Source organism: Trypanosoma equiperdum, assembly GCF_001457755.1.
Source record: "Trypanosoma equiperdum strain OVI genome assembly, contig: ctg_1261, whole genome shotgun sequence".
NCBI lineage: Eukaryota > Euglenozoa > Kinetoplastea > Trypanosomatida > Trypanosomatidae > Trypanosoma > Trypanosoma equiperdum.
Window position 1 is genome coordinate 179 of NW_027123240.1, and position 15,703 is coordinate 15,881.

General features: G+C 48.5%; 7 protein-coding genes and 1 pseudogene across 8 annotated transcripts; all 8 read left to right on the forward strand.

Moving 5' to 3' along the window:
* Positions 1 to 159: 159 nt before the first annotated feature.
* TEOVI_000565200 (uncharacterized protein) lies at positions 160 to 1,194 on the forward strand (the record flags this gene model as incomplete). Its single annotated transcript, XM_067220949.1, has 1 exon — positions 160 to 1,194. The coding sequence occupies one exon, from the start codon at positions 160 to 162 to the stop codon at positions 1,192 to 1,194; it is 1,035 nt and encodes a 344-aa protein (XP_067077050.1).
* Positions 1,195 to 1,674: 480 nt separating this feature from the next.
* On the forward strand, positions 1,675 to 3,318 carry TEOVI_000565300 (SEP domain/UBX domain containing protein, putative; the record flags this gene model as incomplete). The annotated part of the gene is made up of 1 exon (XM_067220950.1): positions 1,675 to 3,318. The coding sequence occupies one exon, from the start codon at positions 1,675 to 1,677 to the stop codon at positions 3,316 to 3,318; it is 1,644 nt and encodes a 547-aa protein (XP_067077051.1).
* A 494-nt stretch (positions 3,319 to 3,812) lies between these two features.
* Positions 3,813 to 4,796, forward strand: TEOVI_000565400 (Macrocin-O-methyltransferase (TylF), putative; the record flags this gene model as incomplete). The annotated part of the gene is made up of 1 exon (XM_067220951.1): positions 3,813 to 4,796. The coding sequence occupies one exon, from the start codon at positions 3,813 to 3,815 to the stop codon at positions 4,794 to 4,796; it is 984 nt and encodes a 327-aa protein (XP_067077052.1).
* Positions 4,797 to 5,050: 254 nt separating this feature from the next.
* TEOVI_000565500 (branch point binding protein, putative) lies at positions 5,051 to 5,866 on the forward strand (the record flags this gene model as incomplete). Its single annotated transcript, XM_067220952.1, has 1 exon — positions 5,051 to 5,866. One exon carries the CDS (start codon positions 5,051 to 5,053, stop codon positions 5,864 to 5,866), a length of 816 nt encoding a protein of 271 aa, XP_067077053.1.
* A 306-nt stretch (positions 5,867 to 6,172) lies between these two features.
* TEOVI_000565600 (selenophosphate synthetase, putative) lies at positions 6,173 to 7,354 on the forward strand (the record flags this gene model as incomplete). Its single annotated transcript, XM_067220953.1, has 1 exon — positions 6,173 to 7,354. One exon carries the CDS (start codon positions 6,173 to 6,175, stop codon positions 7,352 to 7,354), a length of 1,182 nt encoding a protein of 393 aa, XP_067077054.1.
* A 453-nt stretch (positions 7,355 to 7,807) lies between these two features.
* On the forward strand, positions 7,808 to 9,406 carry TEOVI_000565700:pseudogene (annotated as a pseudogene). Its single transcript has one exon. A coding segment is annotated over exon 1 (1,599 nt).
* A 415-nt stretch (positions 9,407 to 9,821) lies between these two features.
* TEOVI_000565800 (phosphoribosylpyrophosphate synthetase, putative) lies at positions 9,822 to 10,955 on the forward strand (the record flags this gene model as incomplete). The annotated part of the gene is made up of 1 exon (XM_067220954.1): positions 9,822 to 10,955. The coding sequence occupies one exon, from the start codon at positions 9,822 to 9,824 to the stop codon at positions 10,953 to 10,955; it is 1,134 nt and encodes a 377-aa protein (XP_067077055.1).
* A 1,048-nt stretch (positions 10,956 to 12,003) lies between these two features.
* On the forward strand, positions 12,004 to 13,479 carry TEOVI_000565900 (NADH dehydrogenase; the record flags this gene model as incomplete). Its single annotated transcript, XM_067220955.1, has 1 exon — positions 12,004 to 13,479. The coding sequence occupies one exon, from the start codon at positions 12,004 to 12,006 to the stop codon at positions 13,477 to 13,479; it is 1,476 nt and encodes a 491-aa protein (XP_067077056.1).
* Positions 13,480 to 15,703: the final 2,224 nt, after the last annotated feature.

Below are 15,703 nucleotides of genomic sequence, written 5' to 3' on the forward strand. Positions count from 1 at the left end.
TTCCCTTGGGAATGCCTCACATTTTACTATATACGCATATTTATGTAATTGTTTCTCTTACGTTCTTGCTGCTAACATGTTTTTCCATTTAATTTTTTTCCTTTCCTTTTGTTTTTATTTTATCGAAAGCCCCTCCCCTACTCCCGCTCCCCCGTCGGGATGTCGCGATTTCCTCACTCCAATGTTGGGTTGGTGATTGGACTGGTGAGTCTCTTGCTGCAATTGCATCGGGTGATGGTCATCACTGAGGCCGCGGCGATTAATTCCTTCGCAGTCATTTTGGTTAATGACCGCAATTCGGCGGCCCTACGTGAAGCACCTACCGGAACAACTATGCAAATACCCCCATATGTTGTACGCCTTTCAGCTGATTGGACAGTCATTGAAAACCCTCAGTGGAATGAAGTGTCATCAGAGGAGAATGACTCGGAAGGGAGGTTATTGCATTGCCGTCTGCCGCTGCCACAGGATGAGAACACAGTGCAGACGCAAGTGAAACATTACATACAACTTCAAGAGCACCGCACCGCCGTGAGAATTTGGCATTGGCTGGAAGGTATGATGAATCGAGATGGTTGTATCTTTGGTGACGGCGAAGGACCCATAACGGGGGTATCCGAGTGGTACCTATTCTGTGTGAGGGGCGCAGTTCGAAAGGTGAATAAAACTACGGTAGCTGTTCTTTACGGAAATCGAACTTCCCAAAAGTTGCAGCAAACTGTCAGAAGGTTGGTTCACCGGGCACGGTGGAGCAGTCAAGGAAGTGAAAGATCTAAAAGTTTTAAACGCTGGACTTCCCGCATAGGCGAGTACAAGGCTAATGTAACGTGGCCCCGGTGGAATGTGGAGCGACAGTTGTGGGAGTTAATTTACCCTACGAGACGAGAGTGCCGTGCTTGGGAAGCAGATGCCGCTGCATTCGGTGAATCCCCGGAGAGGTACATCCGAAATGAAAGCCACCGGTGGAGCGACAGTCGGTCTTTTACATTACCGAGGAATAAGGAGGTGTGGGAGACTGTTGTGCGCTTATACTGCCAGCAAAACCAGGGTGACAGGCACGTGTTGGATTGGAGTATAACGGAGGTACTCCAAACGTGTACGCACGAGGTGTTATTGCGGTCGCCAGCAGTATGCGAATGGAGCCAGGTCCTGCAAAACTTTCATGTTAATCCCATTCCCTGTATTCCAATTTAGTGGGGCCTTGAAGGGTGGCGCATCCGGCAATTGTCACTGATCGTATGTACTAACATCGAGGTTGGTGGTGGTTGGTCGTTGTTAAGTGCTTGTTTTTGTATACGTATATATACATATATTTGTGTGTTAGTGCGTCTACGCGCATGCTGATGGACCTGCTGCTGAGTTTGCAAGCTGTGATCACCGTTTTGTGGGTTCGTGCCCATTCCCCTTCGTGGCTTTGTGCGCTTCGTTTTACAACGCTTTTGGAAGGTGAAATGGTGAGAGGGTCCGTGCATTTTCCCCACCCCTTTTCATGCACATTTAATTCCAGGCCACTGGCCGCATCACATATTCCGCATCCTCTACTCTCATGACAACCAGTTCCGTGCCCTATTTTCTTTTATACGGAAGATAAGGTTGCTTTTGCATCCCATCTCATAGGTGGGTAGCCGCTGTATATTTTTCTCTCGGCCGTGCTAGGCTGGTAAGGTACGCAGTATGCCAGTGGATGCGCCCTTACAGAAGTTTAGACCTCGTTGCGCCCAACGCTTGGCTGAAATTCTTAAGCCTGACGCCCTCGACGAAGAGACACGACGGCAAATATTACGCAACGTGTGCGCGGATGCGGCAGTGACTACAAATGACGGCGGTTGTAGCGTGGTGTCAGAGGAAGTAAAGCTTGGCGGAAGCTCCGGTACTGGAGGGAACTTCTCGACCATGCTGCGTGATCGTGTTGCAACCGCAAATAGTGAACTCGTCACCGCAATGACAAAGCGGTTAAAGATGTTGGAGGCACAGCAACAAGCCTACCGCCTGGAACTTAAGGAAAAGACAGAAAAACTCAACCGCATGCAGACGGAGTGTGAAGCAGAAAAATCAAGGCGCGAGGAAGCGGAAACGCTTGTGGTAGAGTTGTTCAGCGATAAAGAGGAATTGGAGAAACAAATAATGGAAATGAAGGAATTCCTTGCTGATTATGGTCTTCAGTGGGTGGGTAATGCTGAGGGTGAAAGCGGTGGCGGATCATCCAGAACACCTAAGGAACGCGCCAAAAAATCACCTGCTACTCTTGCAGCAGAGACCTCGCCAATCCCCAATAGGGAAATGAAGCGGTTCGATCTGTACGCTGGAGATTACACCAGCGAGGCCCCGTCCCCAAGGCCTGAAAGTTCCTCACTGGCAGCCGCTGAGTCCCGCAGTACAAATATGTCTCCGGCGAGAGGGGAGTGTTCCCTCCCCGTTTCTATGGAAATTCTACAGAAAAATGCTCGAATACTGTCAGATCATGTTGGTTTCAAGGAGGTTGCCACCAACGGGAAACGAGGCGCTATAAAGGATCGCGATGTTGTGCAGATTGTTGTGTATAAAGATGGGATTTGCGTCAACAGTGGGCCCTTTAGGCCTTTTGGCTGGCCGCTTTGTGATGCCGTGTTGAACGATATCGCCGACGGCTATTATCCATACGAATTCAAGCAGCGCTATCCTGACGGGTTTCCCATTGAGATAGTTGATCAAACTTCGGTATGTTGCACTGCAGTAGGCACTCGACCGAAAAACGACAAGGTGCAAGGCACCGAACGTATGCGGGAAGGTGGCTACCAACCGGTGTCACGTGAGGAATTTCTAAAAAGACTACCGACCACACGAATTACTGCGGGAGGTCGGATTGTTGATGTACAGGGAGAGATAGCGAAAATAATTGGATGTGACAAGGGAGGCCCAAGCGGTAGCGCGGAACCTGATGATGCTTCGCTTATGAGGCATGTAACCGCATCGGAACAAAAGAAAAGGGGGAACGTAAGCAAAAGTGATGGGGAGTGTGGTGCACCAGTTGCTACTGGTACGGAGACCCCCAACAATCGTTGCAATAATACGCGGTTGCAGCTTATTGAAGGATTAGTAGCCGTGCAACTGCGGTTTCCATGTGGAAAGAGGTTAGTCTTGAATCTCTCACCAGAGGACACCATTGGGGACTTGCGACGCGAGGTGCGATTAGCCATGCCCTCATTCACAACCGAATATAAAATTTGTCTTCCCTTTCCAGCTAAGACGCTGGGTGATGACAGCAAGACGCTGGCTGAATTGGGTCTTTTGGGAACATGCACCCTCATGATACAGCCACCAAGGGAAACAAAGTCATAGAGTTCACCTTACGTGCAAGGATTCGTGGATCCCTGGTTTGGCTGCTAGAAATTGGTTGGCGTTGCTTCATCGGTGGTAACTTCCACACACACACACCCACCTCTTTCTTCCTCCCTCTGGTTGTATTACGTTGGTAAAGTGATTGGTTGGCGTTGCGTTGCGTATGCGTTGGGAGGCTTTCTTTTTTCTTCCTCCCTCCCACCACCTTCAAAAGAAAAAGAGGTTTCACCTGCACTCAAGCATACTTGTATCTACCTACATGTGAAGAAAGTCAACACTCCAATGGGTGGCGCTGGGGCCTGTCAGCATCGTATGCCATCATGTAAGTCACTGCTCTCTTCCCTTCGTTTTTAATATTAAATGTTTTCTAATTCATCTTCTTCTTCTACTTTGGGGCGTCTGTTGTATCATTGAGCGCACGTGGCTGTTCCTCATTTCCGTGGTCCTGTTTGTGTGACTTGTTACAATCACGGAAAGTTACGGGTGGAGCATCTATGTTTTTTCTAACCCGCTTCAAACTGGGTATGGCAGACGTCACGGCAGCCATCGGCTCCGGAAAATGCGGGGAAGTATTGCGGAAGTTGAATGAAAAGAAAGCAGTGCGTGAGCGGGAAGAGAACATAGATTATCGTCGTGCCCTTTGCTTTTTAGCGAACTCACAGGATGTCTTCCACGCGCGGCAAGCACTCTTGGAGGAGTTGCGTCACTTTCCGAACAACACTGCGGCTCGCACGCTGTTGCTTGAAGTGAACGAAACTGTTCGTCCGCTACTCATGCCACCCAAAGAGCTGCTGAAAAGTGAACCTCTCTTTGGTCTCTTGTGTGATGCGCTGCTGGATCACACGATGCTTACGTGGACGCGCCTGTACAGTTTGTATCGATTGTCCAAGGAAGTATGTAGCAAAGAGGGTGAAGGAGGCGCTCTGATGGAGTGCGGGGTTTCGGGTGGAGGCTCGGTGGTGTTGCTCGCCGTTGTGGCTGCTCATTATTCCAAGAAACCGCGCAAAATCTACGCGCTTGACACTTTCAGTGGGATGCCGGAGCCAACTACGCATGACAACTTGGAGGAAGATGGTAATCTTAAGCCAGCAGAATCAACATCATGGGGAAGTGGCACGTGCAGCGCAACTGTGGAGAACGTTCGTCAACTAGCCAAGAACTTTGACGTGGAGGAAGGTTTAGTTGTTATTCCTGGATTATTCCATGAAACGATGCCTAAGACGCTGAGGGAGATTAGTGACGAGGGCATTTCCATGTTGCATGTGGATGCGGACTGGTACGAGTCCACGAGGTGCGCACTGGAACTTGCATGGCCCATGGTAAAACAAGGGGGAATGGTACAAGTGGATGATTATCACTATTGGCTTGGCTGTCGTAAGGCAGTGGATGAGTTTGCACAGCGGGAAGAGAGTGAGCATAGGCCTTTACCGATACTTCAAAACGTTGATGGAAATGCTGTGTACTTTACAAAGCCGTAGCGTTGGATCGAGGGTGAGGAAGGTCGGACTTTGTACATTTTGTTTCATCACATGCGAAAGGACCCGCAGCGTCGTGGGGCGGGGGTAGAGCAAAGGGTCGTACGGTTGTCGCTTATCGTTGTTTGCATTTATCTCCGCACAACCAATATGCCGATAAGTTTTACTAAGTGCTTCAGTCCGCGTCTCATGTTTTGCGTCTTTTCTGTAACTCCTTCACCACTGCCCGCTTTATAGAAACATATTAGTGAATAACGATGGGGGAGAACCGTCGACCCTCGCGTTGGAGCTCGGAGCGCTACACAAACCTTTTTGTTCCTAATTACATCCCTCCTGAACTGATGTTGTATGACGAGGGTCAGTTTCTTCGAGCCTTTCTTCTTCGTGTCCTTTCCATCGACCTGAATCGCCTCATCGAAACGAAGCGGTGCGGTGACTATTTCATTAATATTCCTTTGGTACCAGAGTACAACAGCGAAGGGCAGCGCACGAACACGCCGGATGAGCTCGTTGCTGAAAAGCGGTTGAAGGTGATGGATGAACTGACAAACCTCCTGCGCCAGCACTCGGAACTTGAACTTAATGCAAAAACCCAAAAGGAAGTCGTGCGCAAACGTTACTTCACACAGGAGGAAATGGACAATGGTGCATATGGTGCTATTTTGGGTGCCCGCGGTATGGTTCATCAGGAGTTGGAGCGGCTGACCAAATGCAAGATTGTACTGGCTGGCCGTGGTATCACAAACGCACTGAAGGATACCAGTGCTAACGCTGCCCGTGTTGCTCTCGAGGATCCCCATGCCCGTATCACAGCTCCAAATGAGCAGGCGCTTCAGCACGCGATGGAGCGCATTGAGTGGATTCTTTCTGATGATCCTGAGGCACTAGAGTTCCGTGAGAACAACAGAAAACGCATGGCGCAGATTGAAGGGCGCTATGACCCGCGCACTTGGGTTTCTCTAGCAGAAAGGAACGCAAAGAACCCACGGCGTATGGGGGAAAAACGGGAGCGGGAGGAGGAGGCAAAGGAAGAACTCGATGCGGATTTGCAGGAGTTTCTGGACGAGTTGTAGCTGGTGGGAGATGTGGCGACAGAATAAAACTGAAACATTTGCTGACACCATGTTTTCGGTGTTGGGGCGGAGCAACGTGTCTATCCTGTGGATATTGACTCGCTTATTGTACAGCAGTAGCAGACTCGTGCCACGCTGTCTAACTTCACCGGTGAAAGCGGTACCGCAGGAATAACCTGACACTGTGATAGACAGAAATACCCGTTCGTTCTCTTCCTGTCATCTGCCTTCGTTGACCTTTTTTTTTCGCATTTTTTTCTTTGTATTTAAGTGTTGACGACAGCAACAGGTGGGTTCTAATTTGTTATGTCAGAGAAGGAAGGAAAAGTAATACCCGAAACAAATGGCATGAAGAGACCCCGATTTGATCCAGTGAAGCTTGGTCTACCGGAAGAGTTTACCTTAACTGACTACACACGGCTTAAGGGTTGCAGTTGCAAGGTGCCACAACCAGAACTTCTAGCACTTCTGCAAAGTGTTTCCACTACACCCGGACGGAGGGATGTTGGAATGGATTGCAGCATTGTGAAACTGCAGCACAAGGATGAGACCGGGAAACCGCTGTATATGGTATCGACAACCGATTTCTTTTTCCCCAGTGTTGAAGACCCCTACTTACAAGGCCAAATTGGGGCGGCGAATGTTCTGTCTGATCTATACAGCACAGGAATCGACCGCTGCGATACCGTTTTGATGTTACTAGCTGCCAGTACCGACATGGATAAGACGGAGCGTGAGGTGTGCACGCAGGAAATGATGAAGGGATTTGTGGATCACGTAAGGCTAGCGGGATCTGATGTTACAGGTGGGCAAACTGTGATGAATCCGTGGCCCCTCATTGGTGGCATTGCGACGAGCGTTGTTGCAGAGTCTCAAATGATCCGTCCAACAGGGCTGCAACCCGGTGATATTTTAGTTTTGACGAAACCTTTAGGATGCCAAATCGCTGTTAATCTTAAGCAGTGGCTGCGCCGCCCGTCTCCGATCTTTGAAGAGCAGATTCAAGGAAAGATGGACTCGGAGGAGATTGAAGAACTATATAACGCTGCTGCAGATGGGATGAAGCGTCTTAACCGCATGGCGGCAGCGCTGATGCATTCGCACGGTGCCCATGGTGCAACAGATGTGACAGGTTTCGGTATTCTTGGCCACGCGAAAAACCTTGGAAGTGCACAGAAGGCTGATGTGTGTTTAGTACTTGATTCCCTTCCAATGTACAGGGGGGCCGTGAAGGCGTCGAAGCTCATGGGGGACAAATATCGCTTATTTGAGGGTTATGCAGCTGAGACCAGTGGAGGGTTACTTGTGGCGTTCGGAACGAGGGAAGAAGCGGAGGGATATATCCGTGAACTGTACGAAACTGATGGGGAGCCGGCGTGGGTGGTTGGCCGAGTGGTGCGTAGAGAGGGGAGTGCCCCGTACGCGCTACTACAGAAAGACTATAAAATTATTGAGGTGGGAGCGAAGGTAAATGATAAGATTATTTAATTGATTTGCTGGGGGAATGGAGCTGCGGTAAACTCAAGTTATTGTGTGTTCTACTGTAGGAAAGGCTGAACGTCTCCACGAAACGATCTGGACGGGGAAGGCACGGTAGCTTGGAACTCACGTTGCGTACAGGGTTTGTGTGTGCTTTCGTGGGTGCCACAGTTGGGGGTAGCTTTCCCTTTTTCCTCAGTAAGGCATTTCTTACCGTGTTCGCATATGGGTGTGTGACCGTGGGCAAGTACCAACCAAACTTCGATACGTAATTCTTCGGTTACCGCTGCATGGCTCGACCATTGTCCTTCGTTGTTGTTCATATCTCTACTTGCCCTTTTTTTTTCGCTTTTAAATGCTTTCTGTGCCACCAGCTACTGTTACGGTGGCTTTGACACAGCAGTTGTCTATGGAAAGCGATCGGTAATTCACCTCGAAACAGCTGCATTTCTGAGACATTAGATGAGGCGGTGTGTAGCTTATGTCCAGTTGAAAGTGGGTAAGATCACACCGTCGTTGTGGTGTGTTACAATACATCACACTCGACGCTCAGTAGCACTTCCAGACCCACACTCAATTCTCACATCACCCGCAGGGCTTTTTGCTCTCATGAGCGGAAGAGGAAGCACTTCGTACGACAATACAAGCTGTCCGAAAGGCGTAAAGATGTCGGGGGGCCGAAGAAGAAGAAGAACAGAACACGGTAATGGAGACGGAGATGGGGATAAGTCCTCCGCAGGGAAGGGTGCTTTCTTTAACCGGGATGCTCTGTCCCTGGCGGTTCTCATTCTTCTGTTGGCCGTCACTTGGGAAGCCCTCGTTTCCCAAAAGCACATCTTCATCAACAAGCTAAAAGAGTGGGTATTCCTTACTCTCGAAGTGCGCTCCTCCCGTGAGGAGTACGCAATGATCATGGATTGGATGGGGCAACAACCTCAGGGTAAAAGGGCACGCAACATATCGTTGATGCCTATTTCGGTTATGAAGGAATCATCTAATGAAAACGAGAATGAAGCCATGAGAGGCTGCAGCGAGGATGAGTGCAGCAGTTGTGGCTTCGTGCCGGGTTTTGGTAGCCACTACATGAAATTTGAAGGTACCCGTCTGTGGATCACCCGCTCCATCGACACTACCAAGCAGTACCGTTCATCACCTCACATGGACAGGGAGGACGAAGTGTTGCGGTTAGTATTTTTTACTCGTGACCGTGATGTTGCCCGCAGGTTCATGGAGAAGGTACGTTTGTCGTGGGAGGAGCGGTCGAGAGATACGGTTCGCGTGTACCTTCCCGGTGGTTGGGGAAACCGTTGGGAGTTTCTTTCGCGGCGGCTGAGGCGGCCGCTCTCCACATTGCATTTGCCGGAAAGCACAACTACCATTGTTGATGATGCGAAATTCTTTTTGTCCTCTAGGGATCTGTACATGTCACTGGGCGTTCCCTGGCGCAGGGGATACCTCTTTGAAGGGGCTCCTGGGACGGGGAAGACAAGTTTTATCCTTGCGTTAGCGAGTGAACTTTCCCTTCCCGTCTATCTCCTGTCATTGCAGTCGAAGGAACTTGATGATTCTACGCTTATAAAGTTGGTCAACTCCGTTCCACCCAGAAGTTTGCTTGTCGTAGAGGATTTGGAAGCGGCCATCAAGTCGCAAGTGGTTAGAGGCGAAGACATCTCCTCCGCGAATGTTGTTTTCAATACAGAGGTAGGCGGGGGCAGGGACTCTGGTGTTTCGTTGAGTGCCTTGCTGAACGCCATTGACGGGATCGCGAGCAGTGAGGGAAGGATTTTGGTTATAACGACGAATGAAACAATGCGCCTCCCGGCACCTCAGGCACTTCTAAGGCCCGGGAGGATCGACCGGCGAGTCTGCTTCGGTCCTTTAGACGCCACCATCATGCAGGAGATGCAGCATTCCTTCCTGCATTTGGTTAAACCATTCTGTGCTGATCGCGAAGGTAGTCGCGTAACACTTGAGGATTGCGGTGTCGGCGCTTTGGGAACAACCCCGGCAGAACTGCAGAATCAATTTCTTGCCGCTATTTACAGAAAATGTCGTCGATGAGTTTGTGTAGTTTTTCAAATGCGTCAAGACGCCGCCGGTAGTGCAACACACTCCCTCCCCCCAAAACGGTTTGATTTGCTCCTGTTTTGAAAAGCGGGAGAAACAGTCATTAGCGGCACTTCTGGTGCACTGCACAGTTGTTCAACCCATTGCGTGTGGGGTGACTGACCACAAGTCGTATCGGTATAGTAGTGTGCAGGCGTTACCTTATCTCCTGTGCTCCGTTTGGTTAGTTCACTCTTTTCCATCTTTCTATTCATTTTTTTTTTGATATTGAAAACCGGTTGTTTATAGACTTGCTGCGAGGCCCTCGGAAAACTACCCACTACGTGGAGTAGACAACACATAAACACAAACGAGTCGCTTTTAGTATTAACAGTAAGAAGAGGGAGGAGGAAAAGAAGGCAACACCGTAATGTCTTCTTCAACGTGTGCCTTCAGTGCTAATCTGAGCGCTAACCGGAACGGAAATCTGCGCGTAGTCCACGGCCGCAGCAATCCGAAGCTTGCCGAAGGCATTTGCAAGGCTTTAGGTATCCCGATCACAGGTTGCCGCGTTGGCGCTTTCGCCAATGGCGAGATTAACTTGCAGGTCGTTGAGTCTATTCGCGGAGATGATATGTTTATAATTCAACCGACATGCGGAAATGGCAATATTAATGTGAACCAGGCGGTGATGGAGCTCCTACTCATGATCCACACACTGAAACTCAGTTCGGCCAGGCGAGTTATTGCCGTTATCCCCCACTATGGCTACGCGCGGCAAGACCGCAAACAGAGCGCTCGCGTTCCGATCAGTGCTTCTGCAGTTGCACGCATGATCACTGAACTCGGTGTTAATGGTGTTGTCACAATGGATCTTCACTGTGGACCAATTCAGGGCTTTTTCCATGGCTGCCCTGTCGCCGACCTCAGTGCAACTTCTGAGTTCGCCGCGTACGGTAAAAGCAAAATGTTTGATACAAAGGAGCTCGCCATTGTCGCTCCTGATGCCGGTGCCGTAAACCGAGCGCGACGCATGGGTGACCGCCTCGGCGCTCGCCGCATCGTAACAATCTTGAAGCGGCGAGTGGAGGCAAACGAGGTGGACAGCATGCAACTTGTCGGTGAGGTGAAGGGATGTACATGCATCATCGTGGATGACATGATCGACACCGCTGGCACACTTTGTAAGGCGGCACAGGTGCTGAAGGAACATGGTGCGAAAGAGGTTCACGCGTGGGCTACGCACGGTATTTTGACGGACCCCGCATGTGAGCGCATTAATGACTGCCCCGCACTCGTGGAAGTGGTGGTGACGGACAGTCTCCCACAGGATGAATCCCTACAGAAGTGTTCAAAGCTGAAAATCATTTCCATTGCCAAGCTTTTGGCAGAGGCAATTCAACGCATCCACTGCGAAGAGAGTCTCGAGCGCGTGGGTGACATGTCAGCACCAACGCCACATGACCAGGACCTTATCTCCGTGGATGCATTGGTTGAGGATAGTGATTGGTCAGCCGCTTTGCAACCTCACATAATTAAGCGAGCAACCGGTGCCACTCCATAAGGAAAAAAAAGGGCATCTCGGGATGCTGTGTGCGTTAAAGCCCCTTTCTCCTCGCACCGAGACCGCGACCGACAACGATCAACGAGAGCAAAAGGGAAGGCAGGATTAAGATGGCGATCGAAAGAAGGGAAAGGAGCGGGTCGCGATGATTTAATATATTAATATTAAAAAAAAAGTGTGTCAGAGCGTGGATCAGGCGGAGCGCGACGTGCTCAATCCGCGGATGGATAAAATGGAGGGAGTATGAGTAAAGGGGAGTGCACTGAAAAGAGTGATGGTGGGATACGGGAAGCGAAGGAGTAAAGAGGGAGGGGGGTCAAGGGCTGAGCTGATCCTGTTATCATAGCCCGAGGTTAATTGCACGTTAATGTTGTAATACATCAAAAATTGTGGCAGTGACTTGGTGACCAGATATTGTCCGTACTGCCTCAAACGCAGGCGTGTGTCGCGCCTTCGCTTCGTCACGTGGTTTCTCTTCCGGGATAATGTGTGGAAAGGGAACGAAGAAGGAGTCGCGTCACTTAAGTTACTGTGAGTGGTTCATGGGATGTCACTCGAGAGCAACGAATAATATTAGCAAATTTTATGTGTGAAGGGGAGGATAAGCAGCGCACATGCGTGTGTCGTATCTCGTGTTTCTTCCTGCTTTTTCAATATTTTAAAGTTTAGTGATGTTTTCTTGCCGCTTGACGGATTCATCACCAGGTGTACGTAAGTGTGTGCATGCATTTGTGTATGTTTGTTTGTGTGTCCGGGCAATAGCGCTGGAGTGCAGCACTACGTTATGTTGCTTATGCTCCTCACCGTCTGTTTAATGTCTCCCTTTTTTTTTTTTCTCTCTCTCTCTCATACTTCAATTGCTACGCTCGCGCTTGCTGTGCTCTTGACATATCTACATGGGAGGGGCACGTTGAGAAAAAAGGCAAACAAAGAGGCTCAACGTTATAAGCTGGGTGCATCAGCTTTTCATTGACAAAGATTATATTTCAACAGAGTGGAGATCTGAACGACAAGTTGGAGGAAGAGGAGGGGAGGAAAAAGAAGGAAGATGATATGCCGCACATCTTTTCTGCGTAAACCCAAGGTAGTTGTTGTTGGCACGGGATGGGCGGGCTGCTACTTTGTGAGAGACACAAAACCACAATTAGCAGAACTCCACGTTTTGTCCACACGTAACCATCACGTACTGACACCCCTTCTCCCGCAAACAACCACCGGTACGCTGGAGTTCCGCTCTATATGTGAGCCCATCACTCGCATTCAACCGGCACTCGCACACCTTCCGAACCGTTTCTCACGTTGCTTCGTGTATGACATCAACTTCGAACAAAAGCGGGTTGATTGCATTAGCGTAGACAACACCAGCGTCGGGCCACACGCCTTAGTTAACACATTTGATGTTCAGTACGACAAACTAGTGTTGGCGCATGGTGCACAGCCAAACACGTTTAATGTTCCCGGCGCTGTGGAGAGGGCGTGTTTCCTTCGGGAGGTAAATGAAGCACGTACCATCCGCAAACGACTTGTGCAGAATATCATGACGGCGAATTTGCCCGTAACAAGTGTCGAGGAGAAGAAACGCCTTCTGCACACCGTAGTTGTGGGAGGTGGGCCCACGGGCGTTGAATTCTCCGCAGATTTGGCCGAGTTCCTGCGCGACGACGTGAAGAACATCAACCCCGAGCTCGTTCAATTCTGCAAAGTGACAGTACTTGAGGCCGGAGAGGTTTTCAGTACATTTGATTTACGCGTGAGGGAATGGGGCAAGCGGCGGTTAGATGCCCTCGGCGTGCGAATCGTGAAGGGTAATGTTGTGGCTGTGCAAGAGAAGGAGGTGATCACAAAGAGTGGTGAAGTGTTCTCTACCGGCTTGGTGGTGTGGAGCACAGGTGTCGGACCCTCACCACTAACAAAAGAATTAAAGGTGGACCGAACGCGACAGGGGCGTATTTCCGTCGATGAGCATTTACGGGTACTGCGCGACGGCGTCCCAATTCCCGATGTGTATGCAATTGGGGACTGTGCAACCAATGAAAGCAACCCGCTACCTACTTTAGCTGCTGTCGCTTCTCGTCAAGGCGTGTATCTGGCAAAAAAAATCAACGCGGAATTAGCTGGTAAGCCATTCGCCACGCCGTTCAAATATGAGAGCCTCGGAAGCATGGTGAGTCTTGGTACTTCCAGCGCTGTTGTGGAATTAAATGGGCCACGCAAACTTGATTTTGTTGGGCTTAAGGCACTCTTCTTCTGGCGTAGTGCATACCTCAGCATTGTGGGTTCGTGGCGTAATAGGCTTTATGTCATTGTCAACTGGCTTGGAAGCGCAATTTTTGGCCGGGATTTGACACTCATTAACGACTACAATGATGAGCGGACGTGGCTCTCTCTGGCGTCAGAGGGGGCGGCGCGCGAGAAAGTGAGCAGAATGAACAAAGTTAAAACCGATGGCGACGGCAGTAATGGAAATGAAACAACAGCCCGTTCAAAGGTGGACTTACCCGCGACAAAGAAACAGAACGAGTAGGTGAAGTTTGTGTACCAAGCAACACAATTGACCTCCCTTCGATTCTCACACCCACGTGGCCGCTGAACATACAATTAAGGACGTGTAAAAAATATATATATATATATATATATATATATATGTTTGTATATATGTTCTTAATTATGATGATTTATTGATGTAACATCCGCGATAATTTTTTTTTGTTCGACTCTGTTTATTTCCGATTTTTTTTTCTTTTCTGCTCCCCGTTTTTTTTTTCCTGTGTACTCGTTGTTTTGTTTTGTTTTTTTACCTCCAGAGGTTGATGGCCGCTGGCTTTAACGTGATACCCCCCCCCTCCCCCTTCAACCCGCCGCGTACGCGTGGATATGCACCTAAACGTACAATTGAAGATGACACAAACACGTGCGTTTGCAATTTTGTGAATGAATGCGGTGAATGTTATTGTTTTTTTTTTGTATATTTGTAAGCGTGTGTAAGTGGGTGGGAAGGAGGAAGGTGGAAAAAAGTGTTTTTGGGGTGGGAGATGGAACACCTCCTATGTTACGGGATGTGAATATATAAATAAATAAATAACGTTTTTAATTTATGCGAATGGAAGAACGAAGTGTGGTTTCATTCGCATGTGCGTGGGGGGAAAAGGAAGAAAAAAAAAAGAGAAGCGGGTGGGGGTTGGGGGAAATAAAATAAAATAAAAAGGGTAGGGAAGAGGTATTGTTGCTTGGTTTCTGATAAAGGCGGAGAGGAAAGGGAACAAGTCAAACACATACAAAACAAAAGAATCATATGTTTGTGAAAAGTTGAGGAAAGTGACGGTCAGGCATTGGTTGATGAGTAAAGTCGACGTGTATGACACATGCGCACTCTCTCCTCATTTCACAAAATGAAAAAATATATATATATACATTCTTTAAGGGGGTTTTCCTGAACCTTTTTGCCTCCTCTAAACACGCGCGGAAGAAGGAAGATTCAAACTCGAATAACTCAAGTGTGAAGAGAAAACAATAATAATTAAAGCATCTGGAGTGTGGGGGGGGGAAGGAGGAAAACAAAGGAGAGGTGGAAGTCGCGGCATACTTCAGCACAAATGACTCTTTGAAACTTTATTTAGCTGTCGTTTATGATTTATTTTGTTTTTCTCTTTTACCGTTCATTATACTGGCGGTCGACTGAAATTCTAACCCAATAAATGAATACGCCACGCGACGAGAGAAATAACACTGAAAGAAGAGGGGAAACAAATGTGGCAACATGAAGGAGTCGAAGGAGACAAAATGACCAGCGTTTAATCAACCGTCACGACAAACTTGGCGCATCCGGTAGGTTTTCAACCTTTCGTCCTTTGCTGCTGCTGCTGTTGTTGTTGTTGTTGTTGAGGGGATCCAAAAGGTCGTTGCAGTTCAGTGGTGGTAACTTCGTGTTGGATGGGTTTCACTCATCTTAAAGGAAAGCGGACGAAGGAATAATAGCAAAGGGAAAAAAAAACAAAACAAAAGGAGCTAAGCTTATCACATTATTCACTGCTGAGTGGTAGGAGGGAGGTGGGAGAGAAAGAAAAACTGAATGAAGAAGGTAATGTTCACATATTATTATTTATTTATTATTATTATTTTTTACAGAGAACTAATCATTGATAATGTATGTGTGTTTGTTTCCACTAGTTTTCCTGTTGTTGATGTTGTTTTAAGCAAAAAAAAAAAGGAGGTGGGAAACAAGCGCCGATGCCGCTACTGCTTTGGTGGCAGTGGGGTGCGGCAGTAGTGATGGCAGCCCATTGATAAGTTACCGTTACGTAAAACATTTATTGCGTCCCTACAGCGCGAAAGTTTCCACACAAAAATAACGTCTCTCCTTCAGAGACCTTGTTAACTATGTACTCCACTCTGAAACAAAGAGTAATCGGTTCATGTGGCAGCATTCCCTTCTGTATTTCTAACACCACTACTTCATCTCTTTCACCTCTTTTAATTTCCAACACGCATTCAAGCCATGAGCTGGTACGACCCGAAAGTCTCGTAAGCAATGACAAAAAAAAGGATGAAATGGATGTGAACATGCATATATTATTAAACAAATAAATATATGAGAGAGGTTGGTTGCACCAGCCTTTGGCACGTATTGAGCTGAAGAAAGCCTACCGAAGGGGGAGAGGACTGCAGCGAACTGAATGGGGTGGGTCCAAACAATGAGAAGTGGTCGCGACGAGGACCCGTCAATTTGTTTGTTTGTTTTGTTTTGTTTT